At 41.1% G+C, this 14,830-nt stretch overlaps 1 protein-coding gene and 1 pseudogene across 1 annotated transcript; both read left to right on the plus strand.

Moving 5' to 3' along the window:
• The first annotated feature begins 2,133 nt into the window (after positions 1-2,133).
• On the plus strand, positions 2,134-3,093 carry LOC129406041 (olfactory receptor 1440-like). The gene has a single exon (XM_055143784.1). It carries the CDS (start codon positions 2,134-2,136, stop codon positions 3,091-3,093), a length of 960 nt encoding a protein of 319 aa, XP_054999759.1.
• A 4,837-nt stretch (positions 3,094-7,930) lies between these two features.
• On the plus strand, positions 7,931-8,013 carry LOC129406156 (U4 spliceosomal RNA; annotated as a pseudogene).
• Positions 8,014-14,830: the final 6,817 nt, after the last annotated feature.

The following is a 14,830-nucleotide window of genomic DNA, read 5'->3' on the forward strand; positions in this document are numbered from 1 at the left end:
AGGGCTCTGTGCTATTGCTGATGGCAGCTTATTCCTATTCTAGAGTTCTTCCTTACACTCAGCCTTTTCCTTCTGATTGATGTGGGGGCTTTAATGAAGACTTAACGCTAAGTTCTCTTTACAAAGGCTTTGCTAAGCCTCTCTTATTCACTGATAATTTTTCTAAACTTAGAGCTGATAGGCTAGTTCGCATAAGTGATTGAGATGTGTTAAAGCGATTTTCAAAGCAAGAAGACTATACCTAATGTGATAAGGTAGGAAATAATAACTGCGGCCGCCGCTCTGGCAGGAGGCCACGCCCCTCTTAGGCCACGCCCATTTCAGGCCACGCCCCCTAAGATGCAGGCCACGCCCCCGTTTCTTCCTTGCAGGGGCTCCTGGGACGTTGGTCACCTGGGAACGGCGGGTTGGAGGGAGCCAGACGGATGGGAAAGCTGGGGCAGTGGGACTCGGGAAGTGGCGGTGGTGGCAAGGGTCCGATGTCCCGGCGGCCGCGTGGGAACCGGGGGCGCACCCGGGAGGCATGGCTGGGAGTCGCCTGATTACCTGGGAAACGGCCAGGTTGGAGGGAGCCAGACGTGCGGGAAAGCTGGGGCGGTGGGACGCGGGAAGTGGCGGCGGCAAGAATAAATGTTTTCTTAACATGTTGAATAACCGTCTGAGAGTAGGACTATGGAAACATATGGAATCTCCATTTCAATTTTTTATCTCCATGACATTTACCACAGTGGTTGTACCAACTGATATCACACTCAACTGTATAAAAATAAAAAGAAAAGGCGCGGGCGAGGGAAGGGACGCCTCACCGCACCGAGCCAGGCACAGGGCCTAGGGCAGCAGCCGTCTCTCCCGCCACCCGAGTTCGGTAGCCTCCAGCCGCTTCCCCCACCCCAGGGAGGTTGATGGCGAAGATGTGGCAGGCGAAGGAAGGAACGGAGCCATGATGGTTGGTCTCACTAGCAGTTTATTCCAATCTTCCCCCTATACACTCTCCGTGCTCTCTACACCTTTCTGCCCTCTATACACTCTCCCGCCTCTATCCACTTTTCCCCCTCACCTTCTCTCCGAACCCCTTTTATTGATCATGGCCCTTCCAAAGGGCGCAATACATTGACGTCACCAAAAGCACCAAAAGATCTTACCGGAAGAACATTGAGGCAACATAATTCTCTTGTATCTGCAGGCCCTTAATTTAGGCCCCCAGAAAGAAGATACAAAAACAAAACCAAAGCCTTCTTTGGGCTGAAAGCACTCGGATTTACATCCCAAAGACCAGGCTGGGCTGCAGCAAGAAATCTACATGTCAATTACAAACTAGACAGCACCTGAAATTTACATCCCAAAGACTAGGCTGGGCCAGAGCCTGGAATCTACAAAGTCAAATCATGCCTGGCTAGCACCTTAGATCTGTGGGTCAAAGATCAGCTAGGTTTCTGTGACAAAAGGTTTCTGTGACAAAACTCCAGAAGGCAGCTGGAAAAGGGGAAATATTCCAACACTCAACAATTTACATTAACCTCAATTGTGCACCTGAATCATTTTTCTCCACTTCTTCACCAAGAATGATTTCAATTTTTTGCCTTATTTGATTCTCACAGGTGCGAATTGACATGCTGCAGTTAACCTTTTGGTTTTCATCTTCCAAATAAGGGATATAGAACATTCTTTTCATGTCTCTGTAAAGAAGTGTCTAAGTGTTTTTCCAAATTTGATTTGATTGTTTTGTTGTTGTTGTTCTTTTGTAAATGTGTGATACATTTATGCACTCCCAAAAGGTCTAAAAGATTGGAGATTATCCATGGAATGTACAGTTTGACACAATATTACATACAAGGCTATAAGGACAAGAATATACTTAGAGTATAGAGAGCTGGCTAGATGAAAATCATTAGCATTCCGTTTTGGTTTTTGTTTGTTGGTGAGGGGGTGAAGTGTTTGGCTCACACATCGCAGTGATCAGAAGTAAGTCCTGGCTCTGTGCTCAAGGATCATCCCTAAGGACCACATGTACTTTCAGGGATTGACCCAAGGTTGGTCATGTTCATAGCTAGTGCCTTTCCCACTGTACTCTCTCTCGAGCCCTCCATTAAGTGTTTTGAGTCTGAATATTTTCTATTATCTTTTCCTCAACAGATGTCTGAAAGCATCTCTAAGGAAGGATATAGAAACCACACCTCCGTGACCATGTTTGTCCTCTTGGGACTCACAAGTGAAAAAAATCTGCAGCTCATTCTCTTTCCTCTCTTCCTAGTGATCTACCTGGTGACCCTAATTTCAAACCTGGGTCTGATCATCCTAATCAGAATGGACTCTCACCTGCACACACCTATGTACTTTTTCCTTAGTTGCCTGTCGTTCATAGATATCTGCTATTCGACTTCCATTAGCCCAAGGATGCTTTCAGATTTCTTTAAGGATAGAAAGATGATTTCCTTTGTTTCATGTGCTACTCAGTATTTGGTGTTTGCTTGGATGGGTCTGTCTGAGTGCTGCCTTTTAGCCACCATGGCCTATGACAGATATGTGGCCATTGGTAACCCTCTGCAGTACTCAGCCATTATGAACCCTAACCTCTGTTGCAAAATGGTTACTGCAGTCCTTGGAAGTGGTTTTATTAGTAGTTTAGTTGAAACAGTGCCTTGCATTAGTCTTTATTACTGTGGTCCAAACATCATTCAACATTTCTTATGTGACTTACCCCAGATTGTTTCCTTGGCTTGCTCTAATACCTTTGTTTGCCAAATCATTATTTTTCTGGTAGCTCTGTTGTTTGGGTTTGGTCCTATGCTTTTTATCCTGTTATCCTATGGTTTTATTGCAGCTTCTATCCTGAAAATATCCTCTGCTAAAGGCAGTCTCAAGGCCTTCAACACCTGTGCCTCCCACCTGGCAGTTGTGACCCTTTTCTATGGCACATGTCTCTCTGTGTACATGAGTCCTAATTCTAATCATTCCAAGAGTCAGGACAAGGTTCTGTCAGTGTTCTATGTTAATGTTATTCCCATGTTGAATCCTCTTATCTATAGTTTGAGGAACAAGGATATCAAAGAGGCTCTTAAAAGGGTGATGAAGAGGGCAAGATTTTTATCTTAATAGAGTAATACCTAGTTGCTGGGGTTAAAACATATAATAAAATTAATGTAAGAATTTATAAATAATGTATTGTCAGTTATAATAACAGTCAGGTATAGATAATAATGAATAATTCTGCATTCTTCCTCCTTATGTTAGCATTCTGAGTTGTGAGTTAATATCACCATAGTTGAAGTTGGTTTTATAAGTTTGTTTCTAGGCCAGATTGATAGTACAGTGTGTAGGGTACATCCTGGCATGCAGCAACCCAGGTTTGATACCCGGAACCACATAGGGTCCCCTGAGCACCAATATAAATGATCTCTGAGCACAGAACTAGAAGTAAGCTGTAAGGAACTTGGTGTGGTGAAAAAATTAAATAAATATAAATAAAAGCTTGTTTCCACGATCTAATCCAAGATCAAGGCCTAAGTAATGAGAATAGAAATCCTTGTAGATAGATGTAAAGAAATTTCAAGCTCAAGATGCCACATAGATTGTTGTTTTCATCACTCTTTCCCTTTACTTATCTATTCATTAAGGATTTTGTACATCTATAAAAATAGAGCAAAATTAAAGCATGTGAAATTATCTTTAGACATTAAATGAATGCTTCATGGTGAATCCACAATACAGCTCATGTAGGATTTTAATATACTGATTTTGAATGCCCTGTTTGACCAAGGCTTCAGTCTCAACTGAATCGAAGGCCTTCTTTAAGTCGATGAATGTTAGACAGTGCGGCATCTTGAACTATCGCAAAACTTCAATGAGTTTGGTCACTGTATGGATATGGTCTATGGTGCTGAATCCTCTTCGGAACCTTGCTTGCCTGCATGGTTGTCCTTCCTCTAGTGTTCTGCCTAATCTATTCAGGATGACACGAGTCAACAACTTGTAGACACAGACAACAGGCAGATTGGGCGATAGTTGCCTATGTCATGGATGTCTCCCTTCTTGTACAATAGAACGGTCCTGCTGGTTTTCCAATGGGATGGAACCTTGCATGTGAAGGTAGAGTGTGAATGGTCGGGCCACTATATTGAGAATACTGGCAGCAGATTGTTCAGGTGTTCGGGTCTGACCTTGTCTGGACCAGGTGCTGTTAGCGTCTTTACCAGCGAAATGGCATGTCGGATTTCAGAAGGGAGAACGTTGGAAACGAAATATCCATCCTGTGGAATTTGGTATGTGGGCAGGTGGACATGGCTGTCAAAGAGATCCGAGTAGAAGTCGTGAATAATTTTCTCCATTGCCTTTCTGGAGGTTGTGATAGATCCATCGGGACGTTGGAGGGCAGTCATTTTGGTCTTGTAGTTGGCGAAGGAAAGGCGAGCATTGCGAATACTTTTCCCGGCTTCTGCTGCACTGGCCAACACTGTTCCTCTTCTCTCTTTGAGGTCTTCCTTTATTGCATCTCTGCACAGCTTTGTGAGCTCAGACGTTAGCTTGTGGTTGCCTGAGGCTCGCGCCAAACCACATTGATGAATGAGCTAGAGAGTTTCCGAAGACAGGAGTCTGTTTGTGGCATTCTCACTCTCGGCATTCTTCGCACAGACATGGAGGTGCTGAACCATTCGACTGTATTCCTTGTCAATGTTGTCAAGGATGGCATCTTCCCACCATTCTACAAGGAAGTGATCATTGATGTAAAGAGAGGGCTGCAGCAAGGTGATACCATTTCACTGAAACTCTTCAGTGCCGCTCTTGAGACAACTGGAATGGGAAGGAATGGGAGTGAAGATAGACGGTCGGCAATTACACCACCTCCACTTCGCTGATGACATCGTTCTCATAACGCCAAACATTAGCCAAGTGGCACAAATGCTGGCCGACTTCGACCGCGAGTGTGGAAAGGTCGGATTGCAGCTGAATCTCAACAAGACGATGTTCATGAAAAATGAACTGGTCCCTGAAGCTCCATTTGCTCTCAATGGAATGAACATCTCTGAATGCCGCAGCTATGTGTACCTGGGTCGAGAAATCAACATGAGAAATGACAGAGAAAGTGAACAGAGAAAGTGAATGTGTGTGTGTATTTGATAAAGATGAAAGAGAAAGAGAGGGTAAGAGTGTGATAGATAATATCAGGGTCGTTTTTTAGATATACACTACATTTAGCAGTTACATGTTTCCTTCCTTTATTAACTTATGCTTTTATATTAAAAGACATTACAATGATTTTTAAACAATTTTGTACCTCTACTTCAAAATCACTAAGTGTAGCTTTAATAAGTATTCTTATGTGTGTGGGAATTAAAGATACATCAGAAAGGTGCAACAAAAAGAACAAAGGTAACACAATGGACGAACTGAGCAACACAACTGAGATGGCGGCTTGGGGAGTTAAAGACGGCAACACTGGGGTCCTTGGGGAAGAGAGGTCGGTGCACGCGGCTAAGTGTTGTGTTGATATATGTGCATTGAAAAGCATGCACCAGTAACAAAAGTATGATTTTATGATTTACAAATCATAAAACATGAACAAAAGTAGACATAAAAATTAATAGACTTTCTTAAAAGTACTCTTAATTGGGTTCTCTAGTGTAACAAATTTCTAATTGCTGTATCACTTTTTTGGTTTTAACTATGTCGAAACTATGTCATTCCCTTCCGAAGATTATACAAATGCATATGCATGCAATGTTCTAATGCTTTTTATTACAGCAAGACTGATATCGAATATCATTTATGGGAGAAATTATAATCTATAATTTAAAACATTCAATTTCCCAATTATTTAATCCCTACCAATATTCCAGTTTTCCTCATTTATTTTTGATGCCAGTCAAATCTTAGAATCATAGTATATTATCAGTGTTTAGAATACTTGTCAATTTGAAGTTAATGTCTGTTCTAATGACTAGTATTTTAAAATTATAATTGCTTATTTATTAATATACACTTTCATCTAATTACTTGTATCACTTGTAGTCCCGTTGATCTTCGATTTGCTCAAGCAGGCGCCAGTAACGTCTCCATTTGTCCCTGTCTCGAGCTAGTGCAGCCCAATGATACCTGCTCGCTCCAGGAACACGAAGAGCCTCAAATCGTTCATTCAGAGATTTAACAAAGAAATCTGACGATCTAGTTGGTGGGCAGAAACGAGGTCTTCTGATGTTCCATGGAATTCAGTCAGTAACAGCTCTAGTCCAGTGGTCGTCTCTGAATCACATTATATGACCGGCCCATCTGATTTTTGATGCCTTGGCAAACGAGATAGCATCCCTGATTTTTGATCATCGACGAAGGTCAGAACTCCGGATTCCTTCTCTCACTTGAGTGAGACATGATATTCCCAGCATAGCTCTTCTGATTCCTCTTTGGGATACCCTAATAGCATTCTCATCCTGTTTGCATAGGGCCCAGGTCTCTTCATCCAATAAAGAATAATTTATATTCATAACATATCCAGTTAGTGCTCTTTATTATAAACCTGTGAATGTGTTCTAACATCCTGACTGCATCCCTCTATCCTCAAATGTATCTATCTGCATCCCTCCCTCTGCAAATGTATTTATCTTGTTTTATTTGCAAGCTGAAATATTTTCTCTCACCCTCGTAAAGGATAAAGGTCTACCTGAGTTTGTTACTTTTTGACAGGTATTCATTTGATCCTAGTACATTTCAATAAAGTAAAAATAAATTGAAAATTATTTACTAATTTTTTCATGACTTGTGTCTCCGTGGTCCCAGACAGTTTGCCTTATCTAAATCTACACCACAAAAATTAACTGTTTCTGGGGTAAATTATATCTCAGCAATTTGTCCAAATGAGCCCATAATATTCTACTACCCCATATTTTCAATCCATAGGTACAGTTTACATTCATGGTTATCTGCAAGCAAGAAAGGCAACACCACTTATTTTTCTTTTTTTTTTTTAATAAAACACCATGATTTACAGCTAAGGATTTGCAAACATTCCTGCTTAGGATTCACTCATACACTGTTCGAGTACCCTCCACCAGTGCCAATTCTCCCATGGGATCAATGGAACACCTTTTGAACTACTGCTGCATATTGAATGGTGTGCTGATATTTGCAGGAAATTTTTTAAATATCAATTCATAGACTGAGAATAAATCAGCAATAAAACTCTCTTTAGCCAGTCTTATGAGATATAACAACTGCGTCAGTAAAATGGACAGAACATTCTGATTTCATATCTGTAGATATTGTTAAATGATTACCACGTTACAAATTGGTTTACTCTATAATTCATATACCTGTCATGTTTTGCTCATGTATGATGCAAATCTGCATAGATATAGTCTGATACAATTTTTGGTCATTTGTTTTGGGGCCACATAAACGGTGCTCAAGAATTACTTCTTGCTCTCTACCCAGAAATCTCTGCTGGTAGGCTCAGTGGACCTTGCTGGATGCTAAAGATTGAACCCAGATAGGGTGCATGCTTTGCATGTGGAAGGCTCCACTTCAATCCCTGACCCCCCATGGTCCCCTGTAAACTCCAAGTTCCGAGTCAGCAGTAGTATCTGAACTGTTTTCTGTGTGCTCCACTCAAAAATAAAACAAAAACATACAGACTTTTACTACTGTCAAATATACATGTGGCCAAACAAAGATATTTATAATGACATATTCTGATTCTTTATTCCTGTGGAATGTATTTAAAGATCATGATAGTGAAACCAGCATAAAGAAATGATTATCTAAATCAGTATAAGAGCCCAAAAGGGTTGTGTCGGCAAAGAAAACTTTCCTAAAAAAAAAAAGAAAACTGTCCTTTCTTACCTCCCTTTAGTCTAACTTTTTTGCTTTGCTTAGTTTCACAGATACGACAGAGTGTGCTGGACAACACAGTCTGCCCACAGGGGAATTTATTGTTCATTCTAGCTTTGCACAGTGGCGGTATTGTTGCCAATGAGGTTTATCTGAGGTGCTATCATTGCTAATTGAAAACTTTATTGTTCATTCTGGCACCCATTGGCCCACAACCCACCCCCTTTCTACAAATGTACTTCATGTTCTCCTTCTCTACAAAAAGACTTCTTGTACCCCTGCAAGGCAGATGGTTTCTTGGAGGACAGAAGTCCAGCATCACCCAACCAACCTATTTGTTGCCAAAGAAAGCTCTTTTCTCAAACCAACACCTGACCAACTGACCCTCTAACAGCAGTGAAACCAGACTCTTGCAGTCACCATGGCCCCACTAAAACCAAAGCATGGGGCATAATTCCTTTATATAGTTCAGATTGGCTACAAAAAAAATGAGTTTTAAGAAGAGCATCACAGTGAACTGAAGACTACACAGAGAAGAGTGGAGAAAGGGGGTTCTCATGAGTAAGGAGCTGGGGCGATGGCTTAAAGGATGAGAGTGCATGCCTTACACTGGCCAGGTGCCCAGTTCCATCCTTGGTACTGTGTTCTCCCCAGGGGGCCTACAGGGGGGTGAACCCAGAAGCACAAGGCTTGATCAGTTCTGCATAGGCAGAGCAGAACACTGAACTGACAAGGCCCACTCAGCCTGTGAGTAAGGGTGTAGTTCCTGAGTCTCCTGAGCACTGCTTAAGAGGCTCCTCAAAACATGTCAGTGCAAATGATCATTCTGGATAGGATCTGCATGCTTCATGGAGTAAAGAAACTAACATGAGGACCTCTTAGCATCTGTGTTGTGGACCATAGTGCCCAGAAGGAAAGGGTGGGGGGAAGGAGAGAAGGAAAGTGCCTGGCATAGAGCCATAGAGGAATCTGAAGTGCAGGGGAAGGTGGCAGGATAGAAACTGGGGTCATTGGTGTTGGTAAATGGACACTAGTGGAGGGAGGGATGTTGTATCATTGCATGACTGAATCGTGATCCTACACAGCTTCCTAATTGTGTATCTCACTGTGACTCAATGAAAAATGTAATTTTTAAATAGCATAATATGAGGAATATTATAGCAACTAAGGTGTTTGCAAGGCCAATTAGATACCCTTGCACCCTATATGGTTCCCCTGAGCCCTGCCCGGAATGATCCCTGAGCAGAGTCAGGAGTACGCCCTGAGAACTAACTGGTATACCATCCCCCAAAAACAACTATTAAAAGTTTGATGAGTAATGAAGATGTTCTTAACTTTTTTGAAGTCTACACTTTGACCCACTTTGCAATGCTGAAAAGCCATTGCAAAGATTATTTTTCTACGAAATTTAAAATGACATTTTATTTTTATGATCATTGGTGGTAAATCATTAAAGTAGAATAGTAGTAACGAAATTATACCACATAGTGAGCATTTGGTATGTACCAGACAATATTTGAATTCATATATATACATATATATATATGCACACCAACTCATTTAATTCATTTCAAGGAACTCTTGAATAATATTATTCTTATGTGTAGAATAATATTTTTTATTCTTTTCTCTTTTTTAATTTTTTTATTTTATTGAATCACTGTGAGATATCGTGACAAGCTTTCATGTTTCAGTTACAATCACACAATAATCAAACACCCATCCCTCCACAAGTGCACATTCCCCACCACCAATATCTCAGGTATACTCCCCTTTGCCACCCTCCCCCTGCTTCTATGGCAGACAATATTCCCCATATTCTCTGTCTACTTTGGGCATTATGGTTTAAAATGCAGATACAGAGCGATTATCATTCATGCTCCTTTATCTATTTATAGCACACATCCCCATCCCAACCGATTCCTCCAACCATCATTTTCTTAGTGATCCCTTCTCTATTCCAGCTGCCTTCTCCCCGTCCCACCCGCTCATGAGGCAGGCTTCAAACTATGGAGCAATTTTCCTGGCCCTTGTATCTACTGTCCTTGGGTGTCAGTCTTATGTTATGTTAGTTTATACTCCACAAGTGAGTGCAGTCTTTCTATATCTGTCCCTCTCTTTCTGACTCATTTCACTTAGCATGATACTCTCCATGTCTATCCACTTATAAGCAAATTTCATGACTTCATCTCTCCTAACAGCTACATAGTATTCCATTGTGTAGACTTACCAAAGTTAGAATAATATTATAATATATAAAATAAAATGATATATAGAAACTATGTCTCTGAGAAGAGGTAAGATTAATATTCAAAAAAGCTAAAAGACTCAACAACCTATTATAATAAAAAAATCTAATTAAAAACTTGGCATCCATCCTGAATAGGCAGTTTTCCAAAGAAGACAATGGCCAGCAGAACATGTAAAGGTAGTCACTTTCATTAATCATCAGGGAAATGTAAATTAAAAACTATAGTGGGATATCAATAAACATCTCTTAGGATTTGGTAATCTCTTATTACCAAAACTACAAGGCCTATCAAATGGTAAAATGTATATAACGAGAAGCTTTGTGCATGAATGTGGAAACTAAGTTTCTACAAGCACAGAGAAAAATATTAAAGAGATCCTCTGAAAGTTCAAGGTACAGAGCTGGAGACATAATTTAAATTATAAAAGAAAAGCTCAAGGGGCTGAAGCGATAACTCAGCAGGTAAGGCATTTGCCTTGCAGGCGGCTGACCCGGGATGGATTCCCAGCATCCCATATGGTCCCTTGAGCACTGCCAGGAGTAATTCCTGAGAGCATGAGCCAGGTGTAACCCCTGTGCATCGCCAGATGTGGCCCAAAAAGCAAATAAACAAGAGCTCAAGTCGATCCCTAGCACCATATGGTCCCTAAACACCATGTATGGCCTTCGTGGCCTTGAACAATCTCCAGGATGACTCTGGTGTGTTCGAAATCCACCAGCTGAGAAGTGACTCGCATATACACACCCCTGAGCACAGGACATAGGAATGACTGAGATTCTCTGACTACTGCTTAGGGTGACACCTCTAATAAAAACATACTGCCTATATTCTACCAAGATCTGTCTATATTCTACTAAATTCATTTGTATATATCCAAAGGCATGGAAAATCACTGACCTAAGTATCCATGCCCCTTTATGTACTATTGGCAAACGTTATCCAAAAATTTCCCATCCTCCCTTGGCAATTTAAGTGTCCAAATGATAAATAAATGATAAATCATTGTAGGTATATACTTCTATATGTGTATATAGAGTTTCCACACTACATGGTTAGAGAAACTTCTCTAGTAACATACTATAGAAATCATCTCTGAACCTATAGACACATCATCGTAAACGGAAATATATATATAAATATACATATTATATATATAAATATACATATATATATACCTCTTGGAGAGCCCGGCAAGCTATCAAGAGTATCCACTCACACAGAAGAGCCTGGCAAGATCCCCGTGGTGTATTCAATATGCCAAATACAGTAACAATAACAGGTCTCACTCCCCTGACCCTGAAAAGAGCCTCAAATATTTGGGAAAAATGAGTAAGGAGAGACTGCTAAAAATCTCAGGGCTGGGATGAATTGAGCTGGCGCCTGGTCAAGTCAATCGATGAATAATGAGATGATGGTGAAAGTGACAGTGATACAGTACATAGAATCACATTATATAATTAGATGTCAAACATATAATATGGACTGATTTTGTAACTATGTAATAAAATATATTATTAAATATAAGGGTTCACATTTATATGAATGTTTTTAAGATAAAATGAAAATACTGAGCTAGTGGCAAGCAGAGCGATGTGCTAGGTGAAATCAATCTGTGAAAAAGTATTTCATGATCCCACTATAAGCAAAATCCAAATATAAACAAATTCAAGAGGTCAAAGAATGGATTTGTGATTGCATGCAGAGCGATGTGCTAGGTGAAATCAATCTGTGAAAAAGTATTTCATGATCCCACTATAAGCAAAATCTAAATATAAACAAATTCAAGAGGTCAAAGAATGGATTTGTGATTGTCAGAGGCAGTAGATGTGAACGAGATAGTGGGTAATGTGACCAAAATTTCTAGGCTTCCATTTACATGATCACTAAGTAATGAGAGTAAAATATAGAATACTGTGAGTATAATTAATACTATACCCTATATTTGAAAGTTCCTATAAGAAAAGCTCTCAGAATTCCCATCATAAGGAGTAAAATTTCAACTCTGTGCTGCTCTAGGTAAAAGTTCCATTATTGTCTCATTGTGTGAAATTCAAGATTTTTATAAGGGCTATGTGAAGAAGTTTATGCAAAGGTTTAGGATACAATCTATATAGGATGCCCCGAAGGTGCACCATTTGTTGACAGAGACATTAAGGACAGTTAACGAGCACATCAATATTCAATAAGTTGATCAGAGATTGGGGTATTTTACATAACTACCAGAAGGCATCCTTAAAACCTCAAGTCTTGACAATTTCCTGTTCTATTTTTGCCCATGCTTCCCCTACATCTAAAAGACCCTAAATGGTCTTATTCTATGCTAAGCTGGAACATCTTTGCAGCCAACAAAATTATTCTATTCTTATCTGACTGCAGTTTTGCATTCTAAGACCTAAACTATTTTACCAAGGTGCATATCCCATAATTGGGTTGCTTATTATTATTGTTAGGGGGATGAATTCCCACAAAACATGAAATTGCAGTTTGCAAACACCCAGAGGATCTGGAGAGTATTGATGCAGGAGAAGCAGAAGCAGTGGCCACACGGTCTCCGTTGGTTCACGAATCCCAGGCACTTCAATATTTTCAAGAGACAAAATATTGAAAAATAAAGATGCTCGTTCCTACGCTGCCGCCGGGACATCGGACCCTGGCGCCGCCACTTTCTGCTTCCCATCGCCCTAGCTTTCTCGTCCCTCCGGCTCCCTCCAACAGGGCTGATTTGCAGGTAATCAGGCAACTCCAGCCACACCTCCCCGGTGCCCCCCCCCACCCCCGTTCCCACGCGGCCGCTGGGACATCAGACCCTTGCCGCTACCCCTTTCCCCCTCCCATCGCCCCAGCTTTCCCCACCATCCGGCTCCGTCCAACCCGGCTGACCCACGTCCCAGGAGCCTCTGCAAGGAAGAAACTGGGGCGTGGCCTGTATCCCAGGGGGCGTGGCCTAAAAGGGGCGTGGCCTCCTGCCAGAGCAGTGGCGGCTAACACGGCCGCAGTTATTATTTCCTACCTTAGCACATTAGGTATAGTCTTCTTGCTTTGAAAATCGCTTTAACACATCTCAATCACTTATGCGAACTAGTCTATTAGCTTTAAGTTTAGAAAAATTATCAGTCAATAAGCGAAGCTTAGCAAAGCCTTTGTAAAGAGAACTTAGCCTTAAGTCTTCATTAAAGCCCCCACATCAATCAGGAAGAAAAACCTGAGTGTAAGGAAGAACTCTAGAATAGGAACAAAGCTGCAATCAGCAATAGCACAAACAGAGCCCCTCCTTCTCTCAGCAAGAGGGAGTAGGAATAAACACCTACAAAGTTCCAATCCTATACTTCCATAACAATATGAAGAAGCAGCGAAAATCCCCTCCATGAAGAGAGGGAAAAAAAAAGATACCAGAAACCTCAAAAGGGGCTCCCCACATCTACGACCTCTCAGATAAACAATTCAGAGAGGTAATCTGGAGGAGAGTCGACCTACTCCAAGCAACCATGGAACAGACATCCAATACATTAAGGGAGGAGATGAATGAAGCACTGGAACGGTCTACCAAGAAAATCCAGGAAGAAATGAGAGCAGAAATCTCAAACCTAAGAACGGAAGTCACACAAATAAAGGGATCGGTAGATGAATTAAAAATCTCAGTAGATGCCCTCAACAGTAGAATGACTACAGCTGAAGACAGAATCAGCGACCTGGAAGATGAGCTGCAGAAAGCTTATAGACAACAACAAATCATGGCCAAAGACCTCAGAGCCCTTGGGGATGACTTCAAGAGGAACAACATAAGAATCATTGGAGTACCATAACCAATTGGGAAGTAACCCCAATGAAAAAAACACAGTCAAAGACATCATTGCTAAGAAATTCCTAGAGCTGGAGAAGGCAGGCATCCAGATACAAGAAGTCCAAAGAGTGCCAGCAAAAAGAGACCCAAATAAAAAGACTCCAAGGCATATCATAGTCAGAATGGTGGATGCTGTAGATAGAGACACAATTCTACAAGCAGCAAGGTCAAAGAAGGAAATCACATACAAAGGAGCACCCCTCAGATTTACAGCAGACCTGTCAGAGGAAACTCTCCGAGCCTGAAGACAATGGTGGGACATAGTGAAAAAACTCAACGAAATGAACGCCTCGCCATGAATACTTTATCCGGCTAAACTCTCACTCAAACTCGAAGGAACCATACACTATTTCTCGGATAAACAACAGCTCAGGAACTTCATAGACTCAAAACCAAATTTAAAAGAAAGTCTAAAGGGGCTACTGTAAGCTAAGGAGGAACCCCATAAGAACAACTAACCCCACAGAAAGATGACACAAAACCCCATCACAATAATCTCTCTCAATGTCAATGGCCTAAATGCACCTATCAAGAGACACAGAGTGGCAAAATGGATCCGGAAATTAAACCCAACATTCTGCTGTTTACAAGAAACACACCTGAACAAACAGAGTAAACACAGACTCAAAGTCAAAGGATGGAAAACAATCCTGCAAGCAAACAACTCCCTTAAAAAAGCTGGAGTGGCCATCCTAGTATCCGACAATATAAATTTCAGGTTGAAAAAGATTAGAAGGAACAGCGAAGGCCACTTTCTATTCATCAAGGGATATGTACAACAGGAGGAAATCAAACTCTTAAACGTATACACACCAATGAACGACCGGCTAAATACTTAAAACAACTCCTTACAGACCTCAAAGAGGACATCCCTAACAGCACAATAGTAGTTGGACACTTCAGTACCCCCTTATCACCT

This window comes from Sorex araneus, chromosome 6 (genome assembly GCF_027595985.1).
Source record: "Sorex araneus isolate mSorAra2 chromosome 6, mSorAra2.pri, whole genome shotgun sequence".
In the NCBI taxonomy this organism is placed as follows: Eukaryota; Metazoa; Chordata; class Mammalia; order Eulipotyphla; family Soricidae; genus Sorex; species Sorex araneus.

Coding starts and splice junctions, on each gene's coding strand:
- LOC129406041 (XM_055143784.1), top strand. CDS start 2,134: ATGTCTGAAAGCATCTCTAAGGAAGGATATAGAAACCACACCTCCGTG.